The 17,054-nt window shown below is 40.6% G+C and overlaps 1 protein-coding gene across 12 annotated transcripts in view; it reads right to left on the bottom strand.

The window, feature by feature from the left end:
* Nucleotides 1-17,054, bottom strand: part of ptprma (protein tyrosine phosphatase receptor type Ma) — a 201,918-nt gene that overhangs the window by 116,994 nt on the left and 67,870 nt on the right. For all 12 annotated transcript variants that reach the window (XM_036516810.1, XM_036516791.1, XM_036516774.1 and 9 more), the window contains exons 3-6: nt 16,334-16,608; nt 10,034-10,112; nt 5,759-5,874; nt 4,401-4,575 (exon numbers count right to left, since the gene is read on the bottom strand). In XM_036516810.1, the coding sequence (XP_036372703.1) occupies nt 4,401-4,575; nt 5,759-5,874; nt 10,034-10,112; nt 16,334-16,608 (645 nt within the window). The remainder of the gene's footprint in view (nt 1-4,400; nt 4,576-5,758; nt 5,875-10,033; nt 10,113-16,333; nt 16,609-17,054) is intronic.

Genomic DNA, 17,054 nt, shown 5'->3' on the forward strand with positions numbered 1-17,054 from the left:
TTAACCTGGTAGTGGGTGGGATCTCTCACAAATTCCCAACAAAAAGTAATCAAGTAGGGTTTGATGCAGCAACACTTTCAAGGAAAGCCTTTTGCTCCTTACAATGTTTAATGAATCTCCTCATGGCTATCTTATTGACCTCAACTACTGGCCCCCTTACACTAAATAATCTTAGCCCCTGGCTGGGACATACAACGCTTCCACCTCTGAACTGTATAATCCCACTTTACTCACATGTAGCCCATTCTACTCAAATGAACCTCTGAAAAGTGACACATCTGTGAACTAAAATGTCATTTCAGCACGCTAAAATCCGAATCCCCTTGGCCCAAGGTGACTCATATGGCGAGACACCGAACGGCAGCTGAACTACATAACAAGTCTATTGTCAAAATAATGGGCAAATCTGATGCACATCATCCACTGGGTTGGATTAACGTGGGACAGAGTGGCATTTCCATCCAGAGGATTGACGGATTTAAAAGCGCTCTTGTGAAGCTTTCTCAGATGTGGAGAGTGAGCCACCAGGCCCATTCAAGGCAGTATCATCTCTACAGCCCTGCTGGGAGGAAAGACATCTGCTTCTTCAGTAGGTTTTGGAGGTACCAGATCGATGACCCCCATCCACTCACTGTGGTCGCTAGTGCATAACGTAATGTGAGAACAAACGCTACAGTGTTTCGTCTAATGCTGTGCGACATGCCATGTTTGACTCTTGTCACTTGCACAGGGATATTGACATTGTCTGCAATAACCAAACCTAGTCAAGTGTACAGCTCTACTTCTTTGAGTAAAGTTCAAGAACAAAGAGAAGCCGCTCTGAATACAAAACACATTTACAGGTTTATGTAGGACTGACATGATGTCAATGTGTTTGAATGATTCTGTAAATTACTTGTATTTCTCATGGAGAAAGTGCATTTACACTTTCTAGGCACACGTGAAACAGGTCTGTCGTCGTTAGCAATCTGACTCAAGGGAATTTCACTAGACTAAACAAAGGTGTGTTTTCACACTTCGTCACGTATACAAACAAGCCGGGTAGCACAAACAATGGAAAAGTGTGCTCACCTTTTCCCATGTACTCTAGCACAAACAAAACATGGTTTTCCAAGGAAAACTTCTGTATGTGAGCATGAGCCCTCAACATGAAAAACAATTAATAATTAACATAATAAGGAAAACAGCAATCATTTTGTTCTTTTGTGAAACTTATATAAATAGAGATAGGTGAACTGACATTTTACATCTCCCTTACAAGTTACGTGGGATGAAATACCCAGGTACTTTCATCCCCGTTTCATTTTTCATTTTTTTTCTTTTGATCCATCTGACAGTAAACAATTCTATTCTCCTCTGAGTGCAAAAGCATTAAAAATTCAATATCATTTAACAATGTGGTGTAACACATTGAACAGATTCAAGTTTCGCTCTAAGCCAACGACCTTCATTAACAAATGTTGTGACATGCTCCAATTTCCACTCAGTGGTGAACAAGCTCTTCAATCATTTCACATCAACATCCACAACAAAGGTTTACTCAAAGTGAAATCATCAGATCAGAAATGTAAGTTCCAGTGATGAACTGGACTGTCCACAATTTAGGGAAATCTCATGGCACAAACAGATTATGAGGACTGTCACCATTAGCTTTTCAGGTACATAAAAATAACAAAGATGAAATATCTGCATATATTTGCAATATTATGATGGCAGATATTATTGTTAATAATGCCAAATGTGTACAGATTTATTATCTTTAAGATACAGACAGTAGATCATTGAAGAATATAATTGTTTTCATGTTTATAGCAGACATATTTCATGTCTTACATGGAAATATGGAAACCCTAAATGTAATGTAACCTTACCCACGATAATAATATATGCATAAACACTGTATATGTGTTTTACTAGACCCAACATAAATTAAAAGAAAAAAAAAAATCAGGACTTCTGCACACTAGAAATTCTAATAGGGAGACATCTGTTGCCCTGACAGTGAGACATTGATTTTGCCTGTTGTGGATTTTTTTTAAAAAGGCATTTACACAGACAACAACAAAAACAAGAACAACTACTACTACTATTATTATTATTATTATTATTATTATTATTACCAAAAGAAAATGCAGTGTGAGAATATGCACCTGTCACAATTAGCACCACGATGGGATGGAATGTTTACGTGCATTTTGGTCTTTAAATTAAGTTTTACTATAGTCAAGGGCACAGGCAGCGCAGAGGTCAGGGCTCCAGGCCTATGATGGGCCGAGGAGGCATTCGCGGCGGCGCAGCTGCGGCGGGCGGCAGGCGCGGGGTTACCGCTCAGCTGTTGCCACCGTCCTGACCCAGCGGCCAGCCGGACGGCTGAGTGTGCACAGCTGTTGCCCTCTCCGCCGCTGCACCTGCCAGCCACGCCTACCGACCACTGAACCCGGGGCTGTCATGGATATATTTAGTGTGACTGTTGCCATGCGATCTCCCACGCCTACAACCTATCAGGCCTCCTGTTAGCATCCAAAAGCTGAGCGTTGCTCCCCCCCATTCTCCTAATACGCCCACCGTGCGGTGAATTGATCCGCTCCAGATTTAAGAGGAAATGATGCTCCTGTGATGGCCCTTCTTTGATTTTCGGTGCGTTTTCTCATTAGCGCCAGCACAACGATGCCAGCCGCCCTACCCAGGGAGTTCAGAGTGACTTCAGGTGACTGCAAGCGACACAGGGAGGGACAGCGGAGTAATGACTTGGAGTAATTATCATTTGAAAGCACTTGCTGGTCTTTGGGAGAGTGCGCGAGTCTGTGATGTCGAAGTGTTTGTGCTCGGGAGAATTCTGTGTATTCAAATGACTGCATTTCAAACACCCAGGAACACAGGCACAAAGCTCTAATGAAGATCCTTGGTAATCAAGCATTCGCTGCCTTCAGATAAATGTTCGCGAGGGGTCAGATAGTACGTTAATGGGGATTACAGCTTCTTTGTGAGGCTCTATCAAAATCAAAAGGAATGCTTAACCCTTGTCTTAAGCCTGGCTGAAGCACCTGTCGATGCATATGGATATGATGTGTGCTTCAATAGCCCTTTAAAATTCATTTAAGATGAACCTGCAACATATTCCCCATTGTGTAACCTCTCACTGCTGTGCTATAATGGATCTCTGCAGGACTAGACAGATCCTCTGGTACAGAACTAAAGAGAGTGGCCTGCTTGAATGATTTATAAGGAACGCTCTTCCTTGGAAGGGTGGAGGTGACCCTTGTTAACCTGCAGGCAAGCTCCCGGAGACCAGAGCTCTCCTTGGTGGGATCACTGTCTGTGCTGGTGAATCCCCTGTCAGACCACATGACTCTAACCTTGGAGCCAGCTCTGTGCTAACAAAGTGGGCTTCTGCATGATAGCAGAAATTCACGATTTGACAGAACGAAGAAGTCCTCAGAAGCACGCATGGGCAGCTCCCAAAAAAATGGAGAAACAAATTGCTTTGCTGACGTAATCTCTTTATCTGAGTAATATAAAAGAGCTTGAATGAGGGAAAAAAAATTGAGCTGACCCAATTTGACCAGATGAAGGGAATCAGACATTGCCAAAATACATTCCAATTACTGCTTTTCTAAACACACGGCTCTCTTAATGGTATTTAACTTATGATGCATAATCTGACATGGAGAGGGACCCTTTTTAGCATCTCCAGTTTCCTGAGAAGACTTAATACAGCACACGTGACCAGAGCAGATAAAACTCATTTCCATTGACAGGCCTGATGTATCTGCAGCATTAGGCTGCCTTTGCTCTGAGGACTTCGCTGAGGATGCCGCACACAGGGGGTTGAAAGCGTTAACGTCTGCAGGGGGACACTACCCAGCCTCTTTCAGAGTGATTGACAGACCTCTATCTGGCCAGCCAGGATTAAGCCTATCAATCATACAAAGCTGTGAGACAAAAAGACGGGCAGACAGTAAATGCAGCTCAGAGCACTGCGGGGGGAGTGGAGGAATAGAAATAAGGAAGGCCACTGCTTGCCCTCACACACTGAATTATACACGCACATGCACATTCTCTCTCTCTCTCTCTCACACACACACACACACACACACATTTAATGACTTTAAAGAATGAGAAATGAAACATAAGATATCCCAATAGGGTTACCACAATAAGGCTAAGATTAAGACTTAAGGTTAAACCCTTTTCTTTTGCTTTGTGTTTTCAGTTGCAAAGGACACCGATGAAAGTTTCTCCAAAAGTAAGCTTATAATGTTCATCTTGAATGAATGCGTCTTTACCTTGCAGCAACCCACATGCCTCATTGTAAAGCATGGGTGTGCCCATTACTTATTCAGATCACAATTTTTGGGTAAAAATGTCAGATAGATATGTAAAAAAAAACCTCTACTAACGTTTCACCGTCAGATCAGCATAATTGGAAACCCCGATTCCTCTGTCTGAATGAACGATACATCGGTAGCGTCCAGAGTCGCCCTTGGTGGTGTTCACCACGTCAAAGGCTGCAATGAACCGTCTGACGTTCACGGGTTTCGTTGTCTTCATGGGGGCCTCCCTTCCACCAATGCCCTGTTTGGGGAAAATGAATCAGGTATGTAAAGTGAACCACTGCTGCGGTAAGAGAGTTGTTTACTTTATCTCCTGATATATACTCACACACACACACACACACACACACACACACACACACACACACACACACACACACACGCACGCACGCACGCACGCACCCCAATGCACTTTTACAACAAATGTTTTGAGGATTGTCCTTGGGAAACACACAATACACCATTCTACTTTCAACTCAAATAATGGGGTAAACAGTTTTTTTTTTTTTTTAACTCTCAACCTTCCAGCAAAGTACAGGATTCAGTTTATTATGTTTTCTCCAAGTGACACAAAGGCATCTGAAAATACATCTGAAATTCAATTTGATCATAAATGGTGGGATTTTATTGACTTTGTTGGCGTTGGCCATGTGAGTCATGTGACCGTCCGCAATCATTAATGGCAAAGAGTTGTTACTTAGTATGGTGCACACAAAGATTTTCAGCTCATAAGTCAAAGCAGCAGTGCCCATTGGAAAAGTAGCCTGGATATTTCCCTCCCCTCTTGACATGGTCCTGATGGATCTGTTTTTTTTTTTGTTGTTTATTATGAGAGGGATTGCACACACACACACACACACACACACACACACACACACACACACACAGTCTAGATTCACCACAGCTGTCATGCCACACAGCAAGCAGATGGGGGACATTTGTTCATTAGGAATATTTCTTCATTACAGTCATCAGGGGATTTCACTTAATGTTTGTGTTTTATCTCTGCTGCTAATGAGGACATGTTCGTTAAAATGAAAAACTATCTCTCCGACGACCTTTTCCAAATGTGTGTTTCGGCAGCTTGTGATCCCGACAGTGCGTCGAGTGCCTGACAACAGAGCATTGCCCACCAATCACACCACCACATTCTCTCCTCAGAATAGGACTTAATTAAGCCGCAACATCAACTAGTGGCCCCCAGACACAGTAATTTACAAAGGCTAACTTTTCAGGTTAGCTTGCTGTAATGTACAGAAGTGAGGTTAAAGGTTAGATAGTTTGGGAAAACATACAGACCAGGAGACTATGCGGTACAGGCACATTATTAAACATGTACTTAATCCGTTAACAAAAAGAATCCTTTTTCTTCTCCTTAGTAATGGTTATTGACACAAGGCAAATGGAGGGATGAAGGGACTCACCTGTAACCATAGTTTGTAGCTGTCCTGGGGTCGTCCATTGACAGTGCATTGGAAAGTAGCAGTTTGCCTGGCATTGACTTCCACGTCCTTTATATGCAGAAAATGTGGGGTACTCACTGCAAGATGGAATAAGCAAATAACAGATTTATTAGCATAGCAAATACACAAGCTATGATCAATCCGGTTTGAAAACAGGGCAGCTGTATTTTAGTATATTTTAAACTAGTGGATAATGTAATGAGGGTTGGGGCAGCAGTCTGCAGCATTCAAGCACATGCTCACACAAAATACAGTGCAAGCAGCCCCATTAGACACAGATTAGGATTTCACCCTCACAGACACTCCAAACGTCACCCCATCACACATGCCTAAACCTTCTTTCAAATGGGTGGCAAGACAGCATGGTGACAGGGTATTGAGATTTCAATCATCTGCTCACTGCCATCCAAATGGGACTACACATCCCATGCTAACTACTCCTCTCACACTGTCATCGACATTCCTCTTGAGCAAAACATTAAGGGTGGAAGGTGGTTTTTACTATACATCAGTCATTTAGTTGAGCACGTGTTCATTTACCTAAAATGCTCTACAGTCATTTCATAGTGAAATTTGAATTTAATCTGTATTTCTGGTCTGCGGGACTTGCACATGACATCACAGACTTTAGTACCACCAATCATCTTTCAATCCTTCAAATCAAATCTAATTTCTTTTCCTGCATCAGGGAACCTCTGTCTGATCTCTGGAGCCACAACTGACAACTGTGGAGATTCAATCACAAAATGGATCCTTGCACTTTTTGTCTGGGAGTCTCCGGGCAGCGTTTTCAATTAGGAAATTACAGTGAAAGGTCAGAAGGCAATGCGGCAAGCCCTTGTGGAACATTTTAGCTGGGACGTATAACCTGCCAACCCCAAACTGAAGTTCAATGTCATTGAACAAAGTTTCACCTGTGTAGCCACAAAGAAATAAGTCAAGCAAAAAGTTATGCGGATCCTAACATGCCTGTATTTCAGTGCGATGACAGCAAAACGTATCGGTTTTTTGTCATTAAACACCATTCTTCATATCCTTACAAACGTGAGACTACCATTCATAATTGTAGCCAAAAAATGGAATAAAAATATAGTGAATCTAGGTCAATCGGCATTTATAATAGAAGGTGGGATCACTGCTCAGGACAAAAGTCCATGCTAATCAAATTATGGAAAGTAGTTTCTAATTAGCTTCCACATCTCTTGTGAAAGCAGGCCACAGTGACCTTGATTCTGACACTCCGCATTCCGCACTGTGGTGCTATGAGGTGGGTAATTCAACAGATATTCAATCTCCTTCTCACTACTCTTTCTTTATCTTTCACCCTGTATTGAAAGGCTGGGGCAGTGATACTTTCACTGTGACCCCTCTAGTCTTCTCCATGCCAAAGGAACTATAACTATTCCATCACTCCACTGAATGCTTTCTAGAAGACAAAGCTGTAAAATATGGACCGATCAGTGTTTTTTCAACTTCTACAATGTTGCCGTGTCTACACATTGAATTCAGCAAATTGAATTGAATGTGGAGAATACAGTGCAGTCATATCAGTTCATGGAAAGGAGACGCATTTTTCGGACTGTGCAAACCCATCAGATCAGAAAGATGGTCTTGCCATGCCAAGGTAACACCTTCCACATGAGCTGCTATACACAAAACAGCATTTAGACACTGGTATAAAACTCTCCTCCTCCTTCTCTCAACCATATTTCCAAGCATCCCGTACTAAATGGAGTCATTTCAACATGAACTCCTCTGCTAGTAATCTTATTAACAAATGATGCAAGATGTTTACGCCAGATATCCAAGTACAAACTGGGACACACACTACACTACGGTGTTACCCACACATGCGCATACACACATGCACGCACGCGCATACAAGAAAATTTAAATACTATGAATGCATTACATAACACATTCTATTATCAGATGTTTATGGTGTAATTACTGTACCTCAGCATACTGTAAATGACATTTGTAAAGTTACATCAATTGTTTATATATCACCTTATATGAAGCTATACCATGTTAGACTCAGTAGGGTTGGGTACCGTTCCTACACGACCGGTATCTACCGGACCGAATCGCAACACAGATTTCGGTCCCACTTAACCCTTTTGCGCGTGTAAGCTAAAATCGGTGCGATCAGAACACTAGATTGGAGACATTCTAGCTAATTTTAGCTTTGAGGAAACTGCGCGCGCTACATAGCATAAAAAAAAAAGTTACTTGCGAAAGGGTTGTTAAGGCGCTAGGTTTCTTCCTGTATTTTTTCTCCCTTTAGTCATACCTGATGCCGGAGCACACCTCCAGTTTTCCAAGGCCACGTGAAATGCTTCCAGGGGAAAAAACGCCAATGGTATCTATTCGATGTTGATATCACAGCAACAGCACTATGCTGCTTCCATGTGGTAGATAGAAACACATGGCTACAAAAGATAAAGAGTGAAAACATATGCTAACAATGCGAACATTTGTTAAGTGTTTTGTATTTATTTATATTTATATATTTAAGTATACTTTAAACTGTTAACAGCTAATATATTGTTCAATTTCAAGTTCAAATCTGCCTTAGCAATAAAAAAGCCGTTCTTTAACGTCGTCGATCATCGTTTTGTGCTTTTTTTTTTAAGTATCAGTTCAGGCACGGTAAAAGTATCACTTTAGCACCGGTATCGGAAAAAACCCAAACGATACCCAACCCTACATCTCAGTATACATATGTAATTACCTTTAGCATTGTGGGTTTCCCATAAACATATGCACCTGTGTAATGCACATTTTACATTTATATGTTACATAGTAGTTACACAGTTTTACCTACATAGTAGTAAAATGTACATTACACAGGTGGAAGACCACTGTAAAGACCAAGTAAAATATCACTGCAAACTGTACTTGATAATCCTGTAAGCAGTGAACTTAAACTATTAAGGGAGAGGCTGTGAATTCCACCAAGAGCAGGCAACGAAAGAACTGTGGAGATGATTTAGGATGGTACAGGGCTCTGGCTGCAGTGGGACCCAGAGACGATAAAACAAGTTAGTCTGCTCATTAACGTGGGAGGGCAGGGGCATCAGTCATCCCCCACCGCTCCACATCTCATCGTGCAGTCTGTCTCCCGTCCAAATTAAACGCTCTGAATAAATGAAGCAGGGAGGGTGCCAGAGCCGCGATCGGGAGCGAGAGAGCGACTCCTTCACAGTGTGAGGGCATTATGGCAACCTAATCCTTATTTACTGGTGGAAGAAGGCATCATCCAGACAAAGCAGTTCTCTTTAGTTCAGCTGCTTCCAAATTTGTTGAGGGAAGCTTGAAATGAAACGCTGAAACTACACTCTCCCTGTGTGACTGGTGAAGGCAGTGGGCGTGATGGATACATAGCACTTTCAGTCTCTCCCAACAGCGGGTGGACCTGTGAGACGTATGTATCACTCACACATCCATGTTGCCAACATGGTGGTTTTGGCATTAGATGTGAAGCCCACTACAATATACCCTAGCAGTTTAAACACAGCTGTTACTGTTTTTTTTTCTTTAGCAACTGATCAAATAACAAACATGCATTTTATCTGTTTATCATATCAGAGTGCCAAGCAATATTGGAACCCTGTAGATAGTAAATTGTAGATAGATCAATTTCCCTCCAGATAAACTCTAAAGCAAGGTCTGAACCTTAAGCAAGGTCTGTCTACAAAAGGAGTGCTGGGTGATCTGAAGGTGTCTTCCTCCGAACACTCACATACGTACATAACATTTGCATGCATAACTGTAAGGCACTGCATGTGCAAGTGACCTCAACGTACTTTTGAGGCTCCATGGCTCAACGTTATTCAGATATGTTTATTCTATTCACAAATTGTTTGCTTTGCATTGTTTCATTTACACATAGCTAAATAAATCAGATCCATCTTGTAGTCTTATTGAGGGAGAGACAAAAGAGGATTGTTCTTAAACAAATTTAGCTTTTTCTGGGCAACGCTCATTATAATTTGCTGTAAAGACAGATTTGACATGAGCACTTTTGCAGTATATTCTGAGAAGGACGTTATGTCTGCCGCACTCTGTGGCTATAAATATCCGGCAGGGAATATTAGAGCGGGCGCTGAAAGGTGGCTGTTTGTACCATGGCAGATAGATGTCACTGCTATTAGAAGGTGTCAGGAAAAGGACAAGGAGGCCTTTGACTTGGTCGCTCATGACACACTTTTATGTGTGAACAGATGGACTTACTGCATTGGTGGCCCTGGAGTTTCACATCCTTGATGGCCAGCAGGCCGCGCTGTCCTGAGGTCACCACTTCAAACACGATCTGCAGAGGGGGGGAGAAAGGAAGATGGATGAAGCGGCTGGGGTGGAGGTTGGTGGGGGGAGGAAGCCCATCAGGATGGTGAGAATTGTGCATGGGTTTAAACAATACTGTCTGTATTGACATGTTTCCTGTGTCAAAGAAAGGGCTGTAGCTGAATCTGACTTCCTGCAAAAGTCGGGTGGGGCGGGGGTGGGGGGTTAGGGGTAGGGGGTGAGAGAGAGATTGGATAAGCAGGATAGAAAGTTAAACTGTGCAGGCCGAAGCAAAGTAACCATTCAAGGTTCCCAGTCAACCTGAAAATAAATTTATCTTTCATTTTCACACATTACAATTGCATGATGGCCTTTATTTGACCTCACAATGCATTTTGTCCTTAACTTTGAGTAAACGTCAAATGAAAGGAAGTGCTAGCTTTTTGTACATTTCTTACATATTACTTTATTACTTTATATTATTACTTTATAACAGAACATTGCTTGAATTCATTACTGAAAGCTAAAAGAGACTGAATGGGTAGAATCAATAGAGACCTACATCAATAACAAGACCATTTCTCCTCATAGACTGTGCAAAACAAGCTGAGCTCAACGCAACACAGTGAAAGGGAGTCAAAACACAATTCCTACCATTCAGCCGTATAATGGAGCTTATGAGCAGTAATTCTGCTGATTGAACTGCCTCTGTGGCTCTCTTTCATTTACAGCGCGCTAAAGAAGGGAAGTTATAGTTTTGAAATCTCCACCTTTCAGAGATATAACACCCAGAGAGACCTTGAACAAAAACCCTCTCTGCACAGAACCTTGTTCTTTTTAAGGTACACTCCGTTCCATTTTGTGGAAACACATTTGCAACCTCTGCAGGAGATGAAGGCACCAACTTTCCATTGCAGCCAGTTTTTTTTTCCTGCTTCTTGTAAATGCTGCACCTGTTAAAATACGTAGGATTCACTCCTTATTTCCATAGATAGAATTGGGTAAAACTGGTTCTCACAATGTGACCTTCCAGCACTTCAGAGGAAAATAACAGTCAGTTCCCTTATCGGACAGGAAATAACCGCTTACGAACCAGGGGTTCCTTTCCTCCCTAGACAGATTTTGGTGGCCAGCCACAATGCATACCTTACATCAGGCTCCATGGTGGGCAGGAAATGGGTCAGCAGTCTTACCCCCTGTCCTGCAATCCTCCCTTCCTCTGGGACCACTGTGAGCCAGCCTCACTCAAGGAGGGGGATAGAGGTGAAAAGACACTAGACCTGCTTGCTCGTAAGTCGTGTGTCACAGCCATAGAGGCAGAGAACAAAACAAAATACTGAAGAAGAAAACTATGTCCGCCTATATACCCTCTATAGCAATGGGTCTCAGTGTGATCCTGCTCATGTGAGTCCTTCGTGCAATATACTGTGGGCCTACATGTGTTGGGTGTAAATGGATTTGAGCCAGGATGAACTATGCAGGGAATCCATTCGGAACAGATTCCACACACGATCGATTTCAGCGGGGTCACATGTGTGCAAGTTCCGGCGCACTCGGTGACATAAAGAGAAAAGAATGCTGGTCATCACCGAAGAGAGTGTGGCGCTAAGATTTGGCGGAGTGTCCTAACGTACTGAAATGTTTCCTACACGTCATTTCCTGAACAGATATATTTGCTGTACTGCTTCAATCTTCCGATTATGGAGGGCAACAAAGAGAGGCCAGAGGTTTCCTGTCGATTAACTCATCACTGGCCCACCCTTGATTCCAAAGCCAAGCTGCATCTGTTTCCTCAGAAGGCCCTGGCACGTTGATCCCAATGCACCTCATACAAAGAGCAGCGCAATGAGAGTCATTAAGACGAGATAACACTGTCATCGGAGGTAACTGAGACACCTTCATTAGACCATTTAAATGAGTTTTAATTGATTTATTTTCCTTTTGAAAAATGAATGCAAATGGCTGGGGCGCTAATTACAGTGTTATGACAGCCTCATTTAGGAGTAATTAAAAAGAAAAAAAACCTTGCATCGTGGAATGTGAGAGTGTGAAGGTGTTTTAGTCTGGGTTGTTAGTGTTGTCATTGCACAACACACCTCACAACCACTTTGGCTACCAACTCCAGACTGAAAAGATTAGTAAGGACCTTTTCCTTTACAAGCTCTACTTTTAACACTTTCACTACTGACTGTCATTAATGAGAACAACATTGTGTTCAGCCAGGAAGTAAGGAATGTCACAACAGCAAACTAAAGTATCAGAGCAAGAGGCAGATATATTGATTAATTTGCACTAATATGTCACACATTTATAACTGAACAGATGTTGAAGTAGAAGTCACCACACTAAATTCAAATTGAACCAGTTGTGTGCATTTAGTCTTAGCTCAAACACCACAAAGCATACCTGCAGTATCTGCCTGGTATGATTCTACCTGTGGTTACAATTGTGATGCTAAACATAGTCATTCAACACAAAAGAACAGAAATGAACAATGTCCCAAATGTCTCAGTTCACAGTGCATAAAAAAATCATTCTCAAATTGCATGGAATCATCAATTAAAAGTTTCTGGAGGTGACCCAATAGCAATGTAATTAGCACTGCTGATTTCAGATTCAAAGAAAGACAGAGAAGAAACTACCCTGTAATTACAAAATAAAAGACAAAGTAATCTCCGAGTACCAGGTGGTTTCATTTTGACAAACACTTAGGATACTGTGCAATTAGAGATACATATAATTAGTTCTACAATGCTAATTAGATACAGTTTTGAAGATTGTGGTTTCTATTGTTAATTTCAGAGAGTATTAAAAGTCACAACTGCTGTCTTCGCAACTTATCTTTGGTAGCGTTGCACGGATGGAGCAATCACCAGAAATGGATGTTCCTTCTGCATGGCTTTTGCAATAACAGATGGTGGTTATTTCTCCAAACACCTTGAGATGTATTTATCATTTTCAATTTGAGCTGCCTCCTCAGAGCTCTGCCTGTTTGAGGAGCAGGGCTGGGGAGTAACGGAATGCATGTAACAGCGTTACATATTTAAAATACAAAATATGAGTAACCGTATTCCGTTACAGTTACCATTTTAATTCATGGTAATCAATTTACAGTTACATTTTAAAAATATATATATTTTTTTTCGTCTAATGTTTATTCAGTTGGAAAATCTATCCAATGATTGGCAACTCCAGGGTGTATCTCCCATATGCCCCTCATGATAAAAAAAAGAAGAAGAAGAAAGCACGCAGCCTGCCTGACTCACAAGACAGTAGAATGCAGAGTGAGACAGAAAGCAACCAGTGCAACGCGTTTATGTCATGGAAATACCGGTACCATTTTACTTTCAAATTTGGCAAATGTCGCAACATAAAAGTACAATGCAAGCTGTGTTTGCCAGCAACCAAACTGCTATCTGATTCAAAAAAGTCGACTTCTAACCTGAAGAAGCATCTTTTCATTATTTAAGCTAATACTTAGCTTATATATCACTAACTATCACTAATATCACTAGCTAGCTATCTTACATATTTTGGCTGCACTGGATTAGCTATTCAGCTAGCTAGTAGGCTAGTAGGTATAGTATTAAAGGTAACTAGCTAACGAGTAGATACAGTGACAAAACAAGTGAAATTTCACATGTTCAAAACTGCGATTACTCCAACAATTTTACAATACACATATTATACAATAATTTGTTAAGCTACTCCTTTCTCACACACAATGTATTTAGGGTGGCTCGTGCCTTTTCTAACTCATGTTTTCGGGTAATGTACAGTTTTTGAATGAACATTTACAGTTCTGAAGAAACTGCGATGAAATGCCCATAGACTTAACATGGGGGTGCCAAAATGTTAGCCACAACAATGCTGAATGAAAATTCTAAAAATAACCTTTCAGAACCTTAGTCGGATGAACATTCTTTAAAAAACCGATGAATCAAATGACTCAGTTCTTCATGAACTTTTGCTAAAATAAATACATGAATCAGTTCCTTTATGCTGTATGCATTCACATTACCGTAACATAACATCTCACATTACCATTTAACATAAAATCTCATCTTCAATAATGGGGTTGTCATTACCATTATGCATGGAAAAAATTAAATATTTCTGTAAATTTCTTTACAGCTGAATAAGTTGGGTCATTTAGCAAAATATGAGTCATACTTATGTCAATCATGTATGTACTAGAAATAATTTGCAATTGACAAAGAAATACTTCAAATGGCTTCTGTATTTCGGTAATGAGATAAATTTTATTTAAAAAGTATATTAAAATATTTTGAAAACTACTTTTAATGTACTGATGTGATCATTTCATGCACCTGTTTGTCTAAATGTGAAAAGGTCAGTAAAACAGACCTTTCAATTAGTCTTTTTCCTTCATCATAAAACATATCGGTAATGAGAATTATACTGGTGCACATCCTTATAAAACTTTCATAAAATGCTTTAGGCTTAAATGTTTTTTTTTCATGTGAAATGTTATCATAATTAAAAGATATACTGTATTTTATGCATTGCAGTAAACAAATCACTCAAGTTTAGCCATGTAGATTTTGACATCACTTGGACATAGTTCGTGAGAATCACCCAACCAGTAGCCTATATGCCACATTCACACTTTTACTTACATACTTTTAAAAATTAAAAACAGAGTGTTCAGAAAGTAATCCAAAGTATTTAGATTACATTACTTACCTTGTGCAATTTAAAAGAATACGTTACAAATGACATTTTAGGACAAGTAATCTGTAATCTGTAGTGGAATACATATTAAAAGTAACCCTTTCAACCCTGATGAGGAGCATGTCTAACTATAACAGCTATAGACTAAGGAGCCCTGCTGAGAAGGGGAAAGGAAAAAACCTTAATGTAATACAAGGGGTGTGGAGAACATCCCTTGAAGTGATGACACTTTACATGGCTCACACTCCATTGTTATCACATGCAAATTTCTTCCAGGCGCTTTGTGAACAGTCAGCCCAAAGTTTGGCCTATTTGATAATCACTACTCATGAATACATAGCTAGGAACAGAATGATAAACAGGATTTAACTCATCCATGCAGTCTAGATCAGAAAGGATCACACCAGATCAGCTTCAGCAGCAACTCTTTATATTTATACAGTTATCCTGCCGAGTGCATCATAGCTTGTTGAAAACGTGCTATCCTACAATTCAAATAAAATTTGCATATTCCTGACCATCGCCATTTTGCTGTCTCTTATGGTCTTTTTCTGGTCCCGGTGTTTTCCATTCCCATTTCTGATAACCAAGTATATTACTACTAATTTAGTCTGTGATTCACATTAATGTTTCTGTGGCTATTTTTTTTGTGAATGTTTAAATAAAACACTTCAAGTAGATATATTGGTGCTCATAAGTGTTTCCATTAACCAGTATGTTGATATCAACAACGACTGGAAGGATGATGATGTTGATGATGGTTGTTATTAAAACAATAATAATACTAATAATAAAAAAATAAGCTCAACAGCCTCAATGCACTTCAACATGGATGTAGTGTATGTGCCCCATTCTATCAATCATAAAAATGGATTTCAAACAGCATACAGTGGGGAGTACAAAATAATGGCATGCTTGTATAAGGAAATTATATACCATAAATGCAAGGAGCAATGCTTTTAAGAAGTCAATTGCCATTTTTGTAGCTGAAAGAACGATGCGAAATCAGAGGCACTATTTAATCAAAATTTAAGCCATAACGGTGCGCAATGGTGAATTGCACCAATTTCCTGTTCTCTTAATAATCTTATGTTTCCAGGAGCTTCATTCTTTGAGACTTTTTTTGTTCATTAATGAGGCGGATGAGAGTTCTTTGGCAGAGGGGGATTCTCACGGTGCCTTCTCGACATACATAGATTTGAATGTCCATTTGCCACTGCCCACGCTTCACTCTGACTCCACACACTCTCATGCAGAGGGACTTAATGAAACCAACTTCTCATTCACAGGGGGCACATTTTGATTGGTAGTTAAATAAATCTTTCACAATTAACATTCAGAAAGTTAGGAATGACGAGGTTGCCCTTTTCTGAGCTACCTTGACATATGGTGTCAAGTGTGAATGAGTTTTCATTAGGGAAGTGAACAAGAAGCAAACTGATGTTACCAGAAGACAACTGTCTGAGATGAAGGACAGCCATGAATTATAATGGCTCACTGTCCAATAAATGCAGACTCTAATTCTGTCAGTGCAATGTGCATGTTTGATCTTACCTGGTAAAAATTTGGCCAGAAGGTGCTGATGGCAAGCTCCACTTGGCCCCAGGTCTGAGAAGCTGGCCCAGATGCATTCCAAACCGGAATGCCCAGTGGACTGTTGTTCTCCTTGACATAGACATTCAGCTGCCCTGGGTTAGCCCCTTCCTGGCCTGACACAAAGTACTGGAAAACGACACAGTGAGTGTCATTCTCCTTCAGCTGGGGCATGAGGAGCTGGGCTCTCTGTCCTGGAGACCTGCCAGACGTGTTCACCATCATGAAGGCTGAACCTGGGAGACGAGACAAGACAACACTCACTACCTGCACATCTGGCATGCAGAGGAAGGTAAGATATGCAAATGGGGCCTTGAGGCCTTAATAAAGCACACATAACACCTTTCACAAGCATGTTATTACCCCTATATATAACATAATTTACTATGACAGGAGACTTTGATTGGATTAGTAAACCACCTATATGTCTAGTTTTCTTCAGCAAATACATTTCACAAAAATGTTATTTTCTGCATTGATGTCCATGAATGAAACACAATATATTGCTATATTATTACTGTGTGATTCTCAGGTGGTTGGCTGTAAATACAAATATAACAAATGTGCAACTTTTGTAAATGTTTCCGTCTTCTTCTCTACCTAAAGCAGTTATTAGGATAAGTAACTCTGAAAGGGTCAAATCTAAAAGTTATGTGGGTTAAAATGGTGGTTCTCCATGCAC

This window comes from Megalops cyprinoides, chromosome 2 (genome assembly GCF_013368585.1).
Source record: "Megalops cyprinoides isolate fMegCyp1 chromosome 2, fMegCyp1.pri, whole genome shotgun sequence".
NCBI lineage: Eukaryota > Metazoa > Chordata > Actinopteri > Elopiformes > Megalopidae > Megalops > Megalops cyprinoides.